Genomic DNA, 15,317 nt, shown 5'->3' with positions numbered 1-15,317 from the left:
AAGCTATGTAAAAGACATTTCCTTTATTGGCTATCAAATTGCCCCAGACTTTGTTTTTTTTCAGAATTTTACCTCAGTTGGCAATGTTACTTGTACCTTACTTTATCAAACAAAGATGAATTTTTGAGCCTGAGTTTTCTCTGCGAATATTTGTTGTTGATGTCCTGTCATTACCAAAGCAAGAGAAAATTACTAAGAGAAAGTGAGTAGCTGGGAATTAAGGCACCTTGCTGAATCTTGTAGTGTTTCACATTGGAGCAAGTTTGAGAGGATATTAAGGGGGCTGGTTAAGAGGGAACAGGAGAAAGGATTTCATGATATTAGATTATTGATCTAATGTTGGTGAAAGGAATTGAAGACTAAGTTGATTGGGGGCTATATGGCATTATAAGCCTCTGTTGCCCTTTTGTATAACTTAATTTAGCTGTGCAGTGGATCACAGAATCAGGCTGTCTTCCTGAGACTGTTTATATTGGAGCCACAAGCTTATAAAATTGAAGGGTGAGAGCCTCGGATACAGCAAAACATACAAGTATTTAAGGAAGTTTTGTCTGCCCAGAACTTATCAGGCCCTATGGAAGAAACAAAAAAAGTGAAAATCATTATGCTTCTCTTGAGAAATTCATACTCTAGCTGGAGAAAAGAGACAGAAGAATGAGAAAACTTGAAACCTGAAGAACATAAAAAAGCAAGTTACAGATAATATAAGGAACCTATGCTTATTACATTATTTATACAAAGCAATGCAATGATCATTTGGGGGAAGATTATTAAGGTAGCCTTGGTGGACTGGATGGAATCTTGAGCTGGATTATGAAAAACATACTATATTGGTCGATCTAAGAAAGAAGGCAATTTTAGATAAAACACCATTAAATCAGGCATGGAGATGCGAATGAGCCAATTATGTTTGCAAAAGGGCTGAGGGTCCATTATTATCATCAAGAAACATTTAATTATTATTTCATGTGGAATTCTGTAACTAAAAACATATAGGGTTTTGTGGTGAAAATAGGGCACTGTGTGCTACCTGTGTAGTGGCCACTCAGGATTGGTGTGAGCGAGTGATAAGCCTGCAGTTGGCGGGGTTCCATTGAGTCACGTGAGCCTCTGTGCACACTTTTTCCACATGGTTGGTTCCCCTTAATGTAGCCATGAAGTGAGCTCTGATCTCCCCACTGTTTTCAAGCCAAGATTAATATTATCAAATGTATCTGCCAGTAGCAGATGATCAGGAATGTGAGATGCTGATGAGACACAGACATCTGGAATGCGTTGCTGTTTTGATGTCTTTAAACTTGCTTAGACTTATTTTCTTTTTCCACAATAAATTAAACTATTTTCCTAATTGTATTACTTCATGGGAAGTGATAGGTTTTAGATCAATATGCTAGTACAGGATTACCCAATAATTTAATATAAGTAAATCACCTCCTTTTTGGGGGGGAGGGCGGTAAAATGCAGAAACTAAGATTTTAAAAAAAATTAATTCTATTTTTCTAATTATGCAGAGCAGTTCCTAGTAAGTGAGGTATAGAAGAAAATGTAAGAACTATTGTATCTGTATTTATTTCATCTGTTAAACTTTCACTTTCATGTTTTAGGTTTAGAAGTTGTATATGACTTACTGAGAAATACACACATATGCAGTGCTTGCTCAAAAAATTTTGTTAGTTTGTTATGTTTTACTGATAGGGATGTGTGATTTGGAGACCACTGCTTTAGATCCTTGTTATTCTCTCTGGACCAGCAGCAACAGATTGACCTAGAAATGCAGAGCCTCAGGCCCCACCCAAACCTGCTGAATTAGAAATCTGCATTTTAACAAGCTCCTTGGTACACGATAAAGTTTAACAAACAGTGCTCTATGATAAAGCATAATCAGTTCTTGATAATCTGTGGTTTGACTTGTGGCAAATTTTCATTCTGGGACAGTTTCCCATTGCCACTCATCTTGTCAACTTATACCTGTTGCTGGGTTAGAGGGACCCACAAATATCTATATGCTGCAGCCTCACTGGAGCAGGCTAGTCTCAGGGTTCTGTAGTCCCACTACCTTATATTATCTTGATGCTTCTTTAACTTACATCCAAAACTATAGAAACTAAATCTGTATAAACTAAAATTGTATAAAGGCAAACTCCACATTTGTTTTTTGGTAAAATATAATCACAGTATGCAAAGTCAAATATGTTCTTTGGATAATTTCCTTTATTTTCTGGTTCCTCATTCATTCACCTAAGTACCTTTCAGGATTTAAGTTTGTTTTTCTTAAAAAGGCAAATATTATTTTCTTCTGGAGTGATTATCAAATCATCAAATTTTTGATGGTTAGTGATTGCACAGAGAAATAAAATGGCTGTAGAACATTTTTTTCAAAATTGCTCTTTCAGGAGATTTTATAAAATAGCTTTTAAAAATAAGTATTATTCGACCTTCCACCAGAATAGGTTATTACGTACAATTTCCCTGAATTCCAGAAAAGGAGTTCTAGAAGTCACTCTATTCTTTAGGTAAAGCAGAAATATTAAAATACTGGGGAGAGGAACCAAGACATAATGAAAATGGGTTTTTCATTAACTCATTCAGCTCTTACTTAGTTTCACTGTGTGATTAAGGACATGAGTATGGACAAGACACTGACTTTAAGGAACTTAAAATTGAGGTGACATCCACCACATGGATAGGTCTGCAGATATATGAGGTGTGATCAAACAATACAGTGAATGTTTAAATTAAAAAAATGTATTACAGTTAAAGACACATTGCCATTAGTCCCCCTCAAAATCACTTGGAACTCTCTCTCACTTGGAACACACTTATCCTATTGCTCTTGCCACTTTCTGAAGCAGTTCTGGAAGTCCTCTTTCGTGAGTGTCTTTAGTTGCGCTGTCGTGGCTGCTTCTATGTCCTGAATCATTTTGACTTTGGGGAAGAGCCACAAGTCGCTCGGTGCCAGATCCAGAGAATAAGGTGAATGATGACACACTGTAATGTTTTTACTAGACAGAAATTGCCATATACCAGAAGCAATGTGTGACACATGGAGTATTGTTATGATGGAGGATGATTTATGACACACTTTAAAACACACCTTCTCTTAACCGTAGCTCACACCTGACTGACTGCATCGAACAAGTTGAAACTTGTCACACACAGTTACTAAGGTTCGACACTCTGCTTCCCATATTGAAGATCCCTGCCTTTCTGTTGGATGGCACTCGGCAGCAGCATTCACCATGTATTGTATGATCACGATGGAAAGGCTCTGTGTCACACATTGCTCCTGTTATGGCAATTTCGAATAAAAACATAACAGTGTGTCCTCATCCACCTTATTCACTGGATCTGGCACCGTGTGACTTCTGGCTCTTCCCCAAAGTCAAAATGACCATGAAAGGTAAACATTTTGAATTGATTCAGGACATTGAGGCAGCCACGACAGTGCAACTAGAGACATGAAAGAGGACTTCCAGAACTGTTTCAAAAAGTGGCAGGAATGATGGGATAAGTGTGTTCAAAGGGAGGAGGAGTATTTTGAGGGGGATTAATGGCAATGTGTCTTTTACTGCAATAATTTTTTTAAATTTAAACATTCACCATAGTTTTTGATCACACCTCATATACATATCCAAATCTCAGCAAGTCCAATATAATTTCCTGCCAGAGATTTGAATCCCCCCCCGCCGCCTCCAATAACATGTTATTTAGGTAGTTCAAAGAACTGCAAGGTTTTCTGACAGGGATTTATCAGATTTTCTTTCCTACAAAGAAAATTTTCTCCAGTTTATGAAAAAAATGTTATGTATGAGTGGCCCTGAGATGGAAGGGCAGCCTGTCCAGGGTGGGTTCCCACCTTGCACCCTGAGCTGCTGGGAGAGGCTTCGGTCACCCGTGACCGTGAACTGGAAACAGCAGGTTGAAAAAGAATGATCTTACTTGTTTTTAGTCGTCTTTCTTACATGTATGTATAGCTCATATTTATTTCAGTGTTTAATATTTGAATTGTTTTAGGTCTTTATTTAGAAGTTTGGTGATGCTTTCGTGACCAGACATATGCTGTAGGAACTTAATTCTTGTTTATACCAATTAGCCTATGGTAAAATTGGTTTCCTTATAAATTGTTTCTCTTAAAGTCTGTTTCCAAAAACCTATTGACTGTTAAGGACTTACTGTAGCATAGTGAGATCTCAGTATCTGACGAAGTCCAAGTTATAGTATTTGATTTAAAATAAGTGATATCTGTTGTATCACATCTAGGAAGAACATGTTCTTTTCCAACTTGAAGAAGGGATTGAAGCTTTGGAAGCTGCAATTGAATACAAGAATGAAAGTATCCAGAGTCGCCAGAACTCACTCAGAGCTTCATTCCAAAACCTCTCTCATAGTGAAGCAGATATCTTGGAAAAACTAATGGGCCTGAATCCTACTGAGATTAGAGCTATTTTTTTCAGATATTTCAATAAGGTTAGTTTTTGAGGGATAGATGATTTTCTTATAAAGAAGGGTCAAGATGCTTATATATCTCATTTAGAATTTTTAAGGAAATTGAAAGGCTTAAAGATTTAATGGTATAACTCCAGATTTAAGCACGATTTCTCTTTATAGTACTGAAGGTTGTCCTCTGAAAGCTTTGTGCTTACTTTGTGTGGTTCTTAAAGTTGAAGGGCCTTTTGAAATAGTTTTAAAAATCAAAGAATTTAAGCTGCATTCTTCAGTCACCATTTCTTGATGTGTCCTAGATTTGGATGTTGCTACTCAGCATTCATGACAAATCAGGGGCCCTCCAAGTTTAGGTTCCTCTCCTTCATTGCTGTAAGGTAGGGGTATGTATACTTTCTCATCACATCCTGTGACTTGATATTAAGTGGTGCGTCAGTGGCAAAGATAGTAATAGATTTTAGCATTAACCTAGCTGTGCTTAATATTAATTCAAATATTTTATTTTTTATGTATTTGACAATTTACGGATCCAGCAACATTTCATAGCGTGGAGAACTATATCCATCTTTTCTCTAATGTGTTCTCTTAAGATATATATTATGAAGTGTTAAACAAGTAGATAACTTCTTTTCTCTGATGAGTAGGTGCAGTTTAAGGGACTATCAGACAATGAAAAATAAAACACTAAAGTTTTAAAATGAACTTCTAATTCTGTTAGAGAAATGAACATGAAAAATTAGTGGAAATGCTATGCACAACCTTCCTCTTGGTTAATTGCTGTTGATGGTAAGCTACCTTACTGGTGAGGAAGCAGCCTGTCACCGGGTGTGTAGAGGGCAGCAAAATAGTGGAGTACTGGCCAAGGCTTTGGTATAAGTAACTTTTTTGAGGTGCTGTTAGATGAAGGGTTCTTAACCCAACACACCCAGGCCAAGGTCAGTGCATTTTTTGATTCTGAGAACAATTTGTAGAAGAAATCAGTATTTTTCTAAAAAGAAGGTCATTACATTAACCAGCTCCGTGACACAAACATTGTCTGAAGTATTTTTACTTATTATCAGTGCAGAGAAGAACTGAATGGACTAAAATATATGATCTAAAACCGAACTCTGTAGTTATAGTTTTAAATTTTTTGTCATTTATTTATGAGTCTATTTTGGGCTGAACACTGGGAATTATCTAGATGTTGCAAGAGTCTTTATCTTCTCAATATCTTCTTAGACTAGAGAAATACAGTTATAGGATTATAAATGTAAAATACAGAGACCATATCTAAGAAATGACGGAGGGGTGATTAGTAGAGCAACATTATATTTAAAATGAAATTAGTACCAATTCAGAATCCCAACACATTTAAAAGGCTGTTAGGTTATTTCGTAGCTATGTTACAAAGCATTTGCTAGTTATACCATGGTGATTAAGGAAGCTCATCTTATGTCGCCTAACAGAAGTAGATTATATCAGGCTATCTAAAGCACACTTAAAAGGTCAAAAAATGTATTTGCCAGGTGGTTAATTTGCGAGAAGCTGAACGGAAACTGCAGTTACGGAATAAAGAAATTAAAATGAAGGTTCTAGAACGGGATAATATGGTTCGTGAGTTGGAATCTGCACTGGGGCATGTGAAATTGCAGTGTGACCGGAGACTCACCCTTCAGCAAAAGGAACATGAACAAAAAATGCAGTTGCTGTTACATCATTTCCAAGGTACCTGCCCAGTTGTTCTGTATATGTGATGTGTAGGAGGGGGATTTGGGAAGGAAGACAGGACAGAATTTGATCACTTAGAAGCTCACCATGTATAAATAGTGACTACTTACATGTGTTTTTGTGCTTTACATGTTTTGGTTACCACATGTTGAGAGGCTTGAGTTACCACATGTTGAGAGAACTTGAGTATTGAGGCAATTTGCATGTAAGTTAATTCTACAACCAAATAACTAGCATCCACTTGCCTGATGACAGTTGACTTTGATGTAGGGCTATTCCTACTTGAAATACCATCCCTTCTGCTTGTCCTCAGTGCCACAGAAAAGAACTGTTGCAATCCCACTAGTTTGTTGTTAGTCTGTGATTTATACAGAGAAGTGGGATGACTTCCAGTTTTGTGGTGTGCCGTTGAAAAGTTTTTCTCTCTTAAGGATATAGTACCTTGATATTTAAATTACTTTTACTTTATAAAATTAAAGTGATAGGCTCTGTCAGATTTCTAGTTATATTTCTTGTTATAATTTTCAGTTGCTTGTAACTTTTATGCACTAAGGTTGTATGTGTCCTAGGTCAAAATTAGTCTACCATTGATAGGCACATACTGTTATCAGTAGTTCAACCATCAACTCTGGTGTGGAAAGAGCTGGCATAGCAGTTGGTCCTCTCATATATTCCCGGGGCGTATGGCTGGTGTACAGTTGCTGGCAACAGAACCACTGCAAGGCCATACTGGTAATGCTGCACTTCAGGCCGCTTAGCTGCTTAGTCTTGATTCTTGTGAATCTGTAACTGGAAAGGAGTTAAAAGGGTTCTGGAGGAAGCAACCTGAGTAAGCAGAAAATCGGAGAACATGAACTTGAGTATTGAGGCAATTTGCATGTGAGTTAATTCTACAACCAAATAATTAGCATCCACTTGCCTGATGACAGGATTTTCCATACGTCCTTTCATTCAAACGTGCTCTGTTTACCTTGCTTTAGTTTTGTCTTAAGTCACTAAAAGTGATATTTTAATAGAAATTTTAATATATTTAAGTGACTGGTACTGTGTCAGAAAAGCTTATGCTATAGCCAAATGATAACTTTTAAAAAAATCATTCATTTCTAAAGCTGGGGTAAGTTTTTCATAACAAAGTTGTAACTAAAAATGTTAACAATTTATGAATTTTCTAATTTCAACTGAATATGAGACATACAATTAAGTTGATTTATTTGATATCCTTTATGGGGGTTCTAATTTATGATGCTATTTAGTTTGAAGTATTTTTTAAACAAGATGATGGGTTAATTTTAAATATACAAATATATTTAGATCAAATTTTACAAAACAGCCAATTATAACAAAAATTACAAACTAGTAGGGACCATTTTATAAATTTACCAATATAAAAGAGTAGGTCTGAAAGTATGTATTTTCTGAAGGTTACTAGGTTTTGCCAGTTCTAGAACTTAACCCAATGGGGATAGTTTTAGACATTCATAAATATTAATTAGAAGCTTTAAGTTATATTGTAGCATAAATTAGATCTTTACTTATGCTATTTCCTCTTTCCTCCTTTTTTTTTGGTGTTTTCCTTTGTTAACTGAATCTTTCTAGCCTCTTTGGACAGGTTTTTGTTTTTTGTGAGTTTTTTTGGTTGTATACTTCTTGGGCCTATAAATCTTAGGCTTTTGATTTTTCATATATCTACTGTTCCTTATATACACTTTAAGTAAGATATTGATTCAGCAGATGGACAGAGTTCCAAACATGAACTTTTAATAGAAAACACCTTATTTCTGATGTTTTAAGGATAAATCTAGTTAGTAGCTACTCAGAAAGTGCTTATGTATCATAAAGATGTGGTAGTTGGTAGGGGTTAGTGTGGACAAAATGACTAAGGGATCAAAGTGGTACTTTGAAAAATGTTAACAGGCAGAAGAATCCAATCTAAATTGTAGCTGAAAACAAATCCATTCAGGTAACAGATACATTTAACATACTTCTGACCCTTTAAATATACTCTGGGGGCTATGTTAGAACATAATTTTCAATCATTTTTTAAAACTGATTTCAATGTAAATTTCTGTCTTATAGAGCAAGATGGGGAAGGCATTGTGGAAACTTTAAAAACATATGAAGACAAAATCCAACAGCTGGAAAAAGATCTTTATTTCTATAAGAAAACTAGCAGGGATCTTAAGAAGAAACTTAAGGAACTGTTAGGGGAAGCAATTCAGAGGCAACTGGTACCATCTGAACGTAAGATATTTAGTGCTACTTATCAAAGCTAACACTATTTCTTTCTTTAGCATTTGGCAGTCTTGCCTGTTTTGTAGTTTAGCCTTTCCCAATTGATTTGGTTATTTAAGATTAGACATTTAACTTCTGTTTGTCTTTGTAACCAACAATAGTTCTCTAGATCTGTATATGACAGAAAGAACCACAGGAGAAGTGAATGGACGAACAAATGTGTGTGTGCATGAATGAAACTACATATATATATTAATTACCTGCCTTGTGCCATGCATGGGCTTTTGTATTCCCTGACTTAAATAATCCTGTATCTAAGATAGCTGAGTTTTCTTCCTATTTTATAGTGAATTTTTAAAAATGTAAAATAAATAGTAAAAGAGAGTAGTAAAAGTAAAGGTAAAATAATATTGTATGTATTTCTAAGATCAGTCAGATCTTTTTCATATCATGATCTTTGGAAATTCAAAAATATTATAAAACCCATTGTTGAGGCAATAGATGTTTGCTTGCCTAATTATACGTAGATATGTAGAAGTAGCACCTTCCTAAATGCTAAAACATGACAAAATATGTTGCAAAAGTTAAAAGTGCAATGATTGAAATGTACCCTGTTTAGGTCCGCCAATTAGAGAGGTATTAATATTTCTAAAAGAATATATTTTATACTTTATAAAAGAATTAGCTGTTCTTTAGGAAAAATATTCTTCTAGTAATTAAAGTATGGCTTATGAAAATTTACAATCCTTTAGAACACAACCTATTTCGGTACACCAGGTTTATAAAGAGACCAGTGAAAAATTATATGTATGCATAATGAAAAGATATATGATAAATATATAAAGCAGAATTAACAGAATTTTAAAATTTAAAACTTAGAATAGTTCTAATGCTACCTTATATTTATGATATTTATAATTAATAGACATTTTCACAAGTTGTTCCATTTAACCCTCAAACTCAGGGGGTCTGCTAACCCCATTTTTAGATGAAGGAATTGAAACTTAGAGAGGTCAAATGACTCACGAACAGAACAGTAATGAGAACATGGTCTAAGTCCTTTGTCTCCTGACTCCTGGTCCAGTATTTTAGGATAAAAGTTATCTTAGGATAGAGATGTGATGCAAATATACAAATCCAGCCAGAGACTAAACCTTCTGATTTTCAATGTAGTAATGCAGAGGCACTTACTAATATAATTGAAACACTTACTTGAAATACTGCTTGCAATATATAGCTGAACTTTTATTTGAAACACTTCTTGTAAAAAATTAAAACATAAACAGGTATTAAGTAGGACAGAACCATCAGCATAAGGCCATTTTAGCTTAAAGAAACCCACTTTCAAATTTGAGATATCTGAAATTAGATATCTAGTGTTTAAATGGTTCGTGTTTATACTATGGAGTCTACTAGACATCTTTTAAAATGATGGTGTGGTGCAGTGGTATACAGGTTTAATAAACCTGGATCCTCATCCTGCTCTTTAAGGAAACAAACACAAAAAGTCTAAGAAACTTAATTTCAGAGATGTGTAAAGTGATCATTACACCTATCTGACCAACTTATTTGAGAAGTCTAGTTTTGATGATAATGTTGAAGATATTATTCAGGTAATATGCTATTCTACCTCGAAACATTGTAAATACTTTTTTGGCTCTAAAAAGTAATATATATTCACTGTAGAAAAATTTGAAAATATAGAAAAAATATCACCCGTAATTCTACCCATAACCACTAACATTTGGCATAATTCATTTTAGTGTTTTCCCCATGCTTTAAAAAAAAATTAGTTGGAATTGTATCAAAGATATAGCTTGTATTATCTTACTCAAAATATTACTTTAATATAATGACATTAAATAAGATTTGTTTGAATTATAAAATATAGCAATTTAGCAAATTTTGAATTTCCTAAAAAATATTATATGTTTATTAATAGTCAGTATCCTACTTAGTACATAACTCTCTTGGTATTCAGTTCATTGGTTTTTTTAATAGCACTTTTCTCATTTTATGTCTACCAGACTTGAATTCATCTTCTTTGAGTATTTTTGGCATTTTCAAATGCAGAAAAATTAATCTTTTGACCAAAATATATTGGTTGGTTCTTGGTCATGCTTCTGGTATAGTGCTTTTGTTTTCTAACGTATTCTGAGGATAAAATCAGTTTATATGGACATGCAGTCCATGCACTTAAGTATTTAAAACTCTATCCTTGTATCAATTTAAATCACTATAAAAACTCTGTAAGGATACTGGAGTCAGAAGACCTGGATTAGAATCCTAACTTCTTTTACTAGCAGTGTGACCTTGGGTGGATTAATCTTCCTCCGATGTTCTCTAATGGTAAAATTCTGTAAGAGGGAAGCTTTCTATTATGAAGAATCCAAGTGGGCTTCAGAGTGAGCCCCTCCAAAGAGCCCCTTTGTGCTCTTTCACAATATGATCTTTCACAAATTAGATGCCTGGCTCCCTCCCATAGATACTATTACCTGGGCCTCAGGATTTTTAAAAGCTTCCCAGTGACTAATGTGTAGCACCATTTGGGAGCCACTGTCTGTAGTCAGCTTTGTGAGGATCTGCTAGTTCTCTGTGCGAATCTATGTTGTTTGCTAGTTCAGGTTTTTTTGTTTGTGAGAGAATTTTAAAAACTAGAAAATTAATGATGTGTTAAAGAAGGGGTCACAAACTAAGCTGCCTGCAGGAGCCAAGGAAGCCAGAGTGAGCAGTGGGGACTGCCCCCGTTGTCCAAGTGGCCAGGGGCAACTCTGGTCCAGTTGCTGTTGCCAGGCAGAAATGGTCAGTTCTCATTTTTTTTGGAAATGTTGGAAGTCTGCATTTTTATATGAAACTTTCCAATTTTTAAATTTTGGGCCATATTTTATGTAAGTGTAGACAGGCTAAGTAGAAACCTGTTTGTAGGCCACATTTGGCTTGGGGGTTGCCATGGTGAAACTTCTGTTTTTAAACTTGGTCTTTGTAGGGCTAGAAGTATGCTAATCATGTTTCAACCTATGTTAAAATTGACATTTTTTCATTATATTAGGTCCAGTACCTACATGGACTTTGCTTAAGCAAGTTTCTGTCTTTGCTATTAGATGATTCTATGATTTGTTCCAGCAGGGTGTCCCCCACTGACGGGTATGCTCCCGTCTCCATGTTGATGGTGGCACCTCAGTACATTCAGAGAAAGAACCCAGCTCATACTGGGAGTGCTAACCAAGACTAAATTTCCACACACATGATGCTAAGTCCCAGCAGTCATTGGAGATATGGGGCAAAGCCAGTATTCTCCAGTGCTGGCTTCACTTTGCCAGGATATGGAATGTGATTCATCAGTGCCAAGCCCAGTGGCAGGCAGGCGTGGAAGGGCACTGGAGAGGCTCAAAGCACCCGTTTCCAGGGAGTACCAAAATCACTAGAAGACTATTTCTCAACTTTGTTTCAGGAATGAAAAGTTCTCAGTTATTCATATGCAAGATGCCTCTAAGTAAAATAATAATAATTCATATTCACACTTCTAGTTGTCTAAAAGAAGTCTTTTAACAAAAGATGAAAGACATAATTTATATTGAATGATAATTATGTTATGATATCATGATTAAAATACCTGCTTTTGATTTCAATAAATCTTTTTTTCCATTTTTGGATTATTTTTAGATCATGATGCTGGAGATGGAGTCCTGAATGCAGGAGAAGCAGGCATGGTTTCAGAAGAATTAAAATGGGCATCTAGAACTCAAAGTATGAAATTAGGTGGAAAGGAAAGAGAATTAGACAGTTCAGCAAGTAGCTTAAGAACACAACCAAATCTTCAGAAGCTCTGGGAAGGTGGCCCAGAATTATCTCCAATTTATAGCTCTTTAGCTCCCACTAGTGGGCATTTGTTAAGCAATGAGGATAAAACAGAGAGTGATGAAAATCAATTTACAAAATCTCATAGTCAACCATCACCCCAAATTCAGCCAGTAAGAAATGTGGGACAGATTCATGGCGTCACGCCTGTAAAGTTGTGTCGCAAAGAGTTACGTCAAATTTCTGCCTTGGAACTATCATTACGACGTTCCAGTCTTGGAGTTGGGATTGGATCTATGACTGCTGATTCTATTGAAGTATCTAGGAAACAGTGACTTAAAACTTAGGTAGTTACTAATAGAACTTTTTAATTTAGTTGATATGTAAGATTTATTTTTCTAACCTGTTTAAAATTAAAGCTTAAGCTCACTAGCTCTTCCCTCAGGATAAAGGAAAAAGGGGGAGGAAGGAGTCTCTAATCCTTTTGTATATTATAGATGTGTATGTATATCTTCTATACTAAATTTGGGGAGTTTTAATTTGCATTTCCATAATAGCCAAACACACATTTTCCAATACTATCAAGTAATGGAACATTTAAATATTTCCACTTACAAATTTGCCTAAAATTCTTTTCTAGGTGTATTTGAAGAACAAGACTAAAAGTAAAATAATAAACTAAAATATCCATCAAATGTATGTTGCTATATAATATAAAAGTATATTATAAAGTATGTTATGTAAGTATGTAATAATGCAATAATTATATCTTATAAGTTTATGTTACTGTTATTTTCAAATAAAAGTATTTTTTTATTTTTTTTTAAAGATCCAGTTAAATATTGCTTATGTAAGAGAGAGAGTCACCTGCTGCATATGTTTTGACACAGTTAAAATCTGTGCCAAAATTCAGTCTGTGGGCTAAGGCTACTGGCTAGGTTTATGGATTAAGGTTAATTTATGGTCCTCAGAGCCCACAGAGGTTGAGTAATCAGTCAGTCTTGATTTTTTAAAATACGGTCTCTGCTCTTTTTCTGGAATTGTTTTTAGAATATTACATTATTGGTTTGCTAATATTACAGAATATAAGTTTTCCTCTCTCTCCTGCCCTACCTAATTCAACATCTCTCTCCTTTATGCTACTAAAAATGGGAGAATGGATGCAGTTGTATGGAACAGGGAAATGATAACAGACTAACACTAAAGCATTCCAGTATTTCAAGGAAAAGATATATGCTCACATGGAGTACACCTGTAAAGCTTGAAGTCTAGCCAGAGAATCTTTAGCTAATCATCTGATGGGTTTAATCTGAGATTTTTCTCTACAACTTGCTCAGTCAGGCTTTGCACACAGGCAGGCCAGACTACATTGGGGCTATAAATATGTAAATGAAAATTTTTCTTCAAGATTTTTTTGGTCCAAACCTTGTTTTATAATATAAACTTCACTTGGAATTAAGAATTAAACATTGATTTGCCCAACATATACAGTTTGTACTTTTGCATCATATTTGTCAATCACAGAAAACATTCCCTTATAATGACTGGAGGTATTAGGTTGGTGCAAAAGTAATTGTAATTTAAAAGGTTAACAATTGCAAAAATTGCAATTACTTTTGCACCAGCCTGATATTTTGTTACTTTTTAAACTTATGTTATTTTTGCTACTTTTCCAAACTTCCACTTGTAAAATGAGGTTGTTTCTTAAGTTAATTAATGTTTGAGTGGGGCAAATAGCACACCCAGCCTGACTTAATGGATACCTACTCAGAATCACCCACTTCCTTGCTGACTCCATTTTTTCTTCTCTGATGCTACTAATTGTTTCTTTTGTCCTTTTTTCTGTTGCTGTTGACCCTGATCATCTTATCTAAGATTCAAACTGTGACCCTGTGCTAAAAGTCCTAATGTTTCCTTTTTCTAATTTTTAGCCCTTAGGGAGTAGGGGTCCTTGGTCCTACTTCTAAAAACTAGGTCTTACAGGAAAAGAAAACCAAACCGAAACAAACTCCTAAATTGGTGAATAGTTTCTATATCTCTTAAGCGTGGTACTAAAATTCATTTAAATTATGGGTTAAATAGACTTCTGTGGACCTACCTGGGAACTGAACTACAATTTTTAACATTGGCCCAATGAGAAACTGCTTCAAACAATGTATTTACAAACTACATTGGAAATTTTATTTTTAACAGGGACTATGTGAAGTCAAATCCTGGTTTTAAGCAAGTTTCCTTTTTTTGTCTTTGGTTTGCATGATATATATTTAATGTATATCATACATAATATGTATATAAATATGTAATGGGAAAAGGTCAGTGCCTTAAAGCACAGCGATTACATATTTATTAATAAATACATATTTATTAATGAAGTTCCTAATTGTATATTCTTTATAAGAGTAGGCAATAATTGAGAAATAATTCATGTAAAAATGTACTGTGACACTGGAATCCTGCTTGCCCAAGAAATTGACACATATTTGTTTTACCTGTGGAAATATAAACATTTTCTGAAGGCTGACTCACGAACAGAGGAAGAAAAAATTTATATCAAACCAACAATAATTAGATTTGATAATGCAAATGTGAACTGAATTCTAAATAACAGATAGTTTTTTTCTTCGTTCTGGTTTAAACATACCTCCTTTAATGCTATGATAGATTTCATATACATACACCCACATATAAGTAATGTCCTGAAGGATACATTCTAGAAGTGAACCTTCTATCATTCTAGTTTAGTCAGTGCTTTCACAAAGGACAGAAAATTTAAGGCATCTCCCCAAAATAAGTAAACTATTTTTTACATATACTACTACTAAGTTTTACTTTTTCACATGCTTTCCTTAGTCCAAATGTTTTGTCATGGCTACCTTTTTGCATGTTTATAAAATGTTTGTGGTTTTCTGTTCAATATGTTTTGTTTTTTCCAATGATAACAGCATTTGACAGGAACATGTTTGCCTCCGACAAGTACTAGTTCCTTCCCTGACTCCAGAGTGTTATAGATCACAGTATTGGAGAATTCTATAAGTATGGGCAGCTATGGGTAGTGAGAACATCAGTGAAGGTGCTTTTGTGCTTTAATGTTTGTTTTCTTTTGCTAATGGTTTTGTGGTGCTTTTTGGTGGGGG

The 15,317-nt window shown here is 34.8% G+C and overlaps 1 protein-coding gene across 2 annotated transcripts in view; it reads left to right on the top strand.

Annotated features, from left to right (window-relative positions):
- Positions 1-14,553, top strand: part of KIF27 (kinesin family member 27) — a 73,057-nt gene extending 58,504 nt beyond the window's left edge. For both annotated transcript variants that reach the window (XM_081065247.1, XM_081065246.1), the window contains 4 exons: positions 4,261-4,467; positions 5,952-6,150; positions 8,230-8,394; positions 12,049-14,553. In XM_081065247.1, the coding sequence (XP_080921373.1) occupies positions 4,261-4,467; positions 5,952-6,150; positions 8,230-8,394; positions 12,049-12,518 (1,041 nt within the window). In that variant the 3' untranslated portion in view covers positions 12,519-14,553. The remainder of the gene's footprint in view (positions 1-4,260; positions 4,468-5,951; positions 6,151-8,229; positions 8,395-12,048) is intronic.
- Positions 14,554-15,317: the final 764 nt, after the last annotated feature.

This window comes from Rhinolophus hipposideros, assembly GCF_964194185.1.
Source record: "Rhinolophus hipposideros genome assembly, chromosome: 11".
NCBI classification, from domain to species: Eukaryota; Metazoa; Chordata; class Mammalia; order Chiroptera; family Rhinolophidae; genus Rhinolophus; species Rhinolophus hipposideros.
This window is presented reverse-complemented; position numbering and strand designations above follow the sequence as displayed.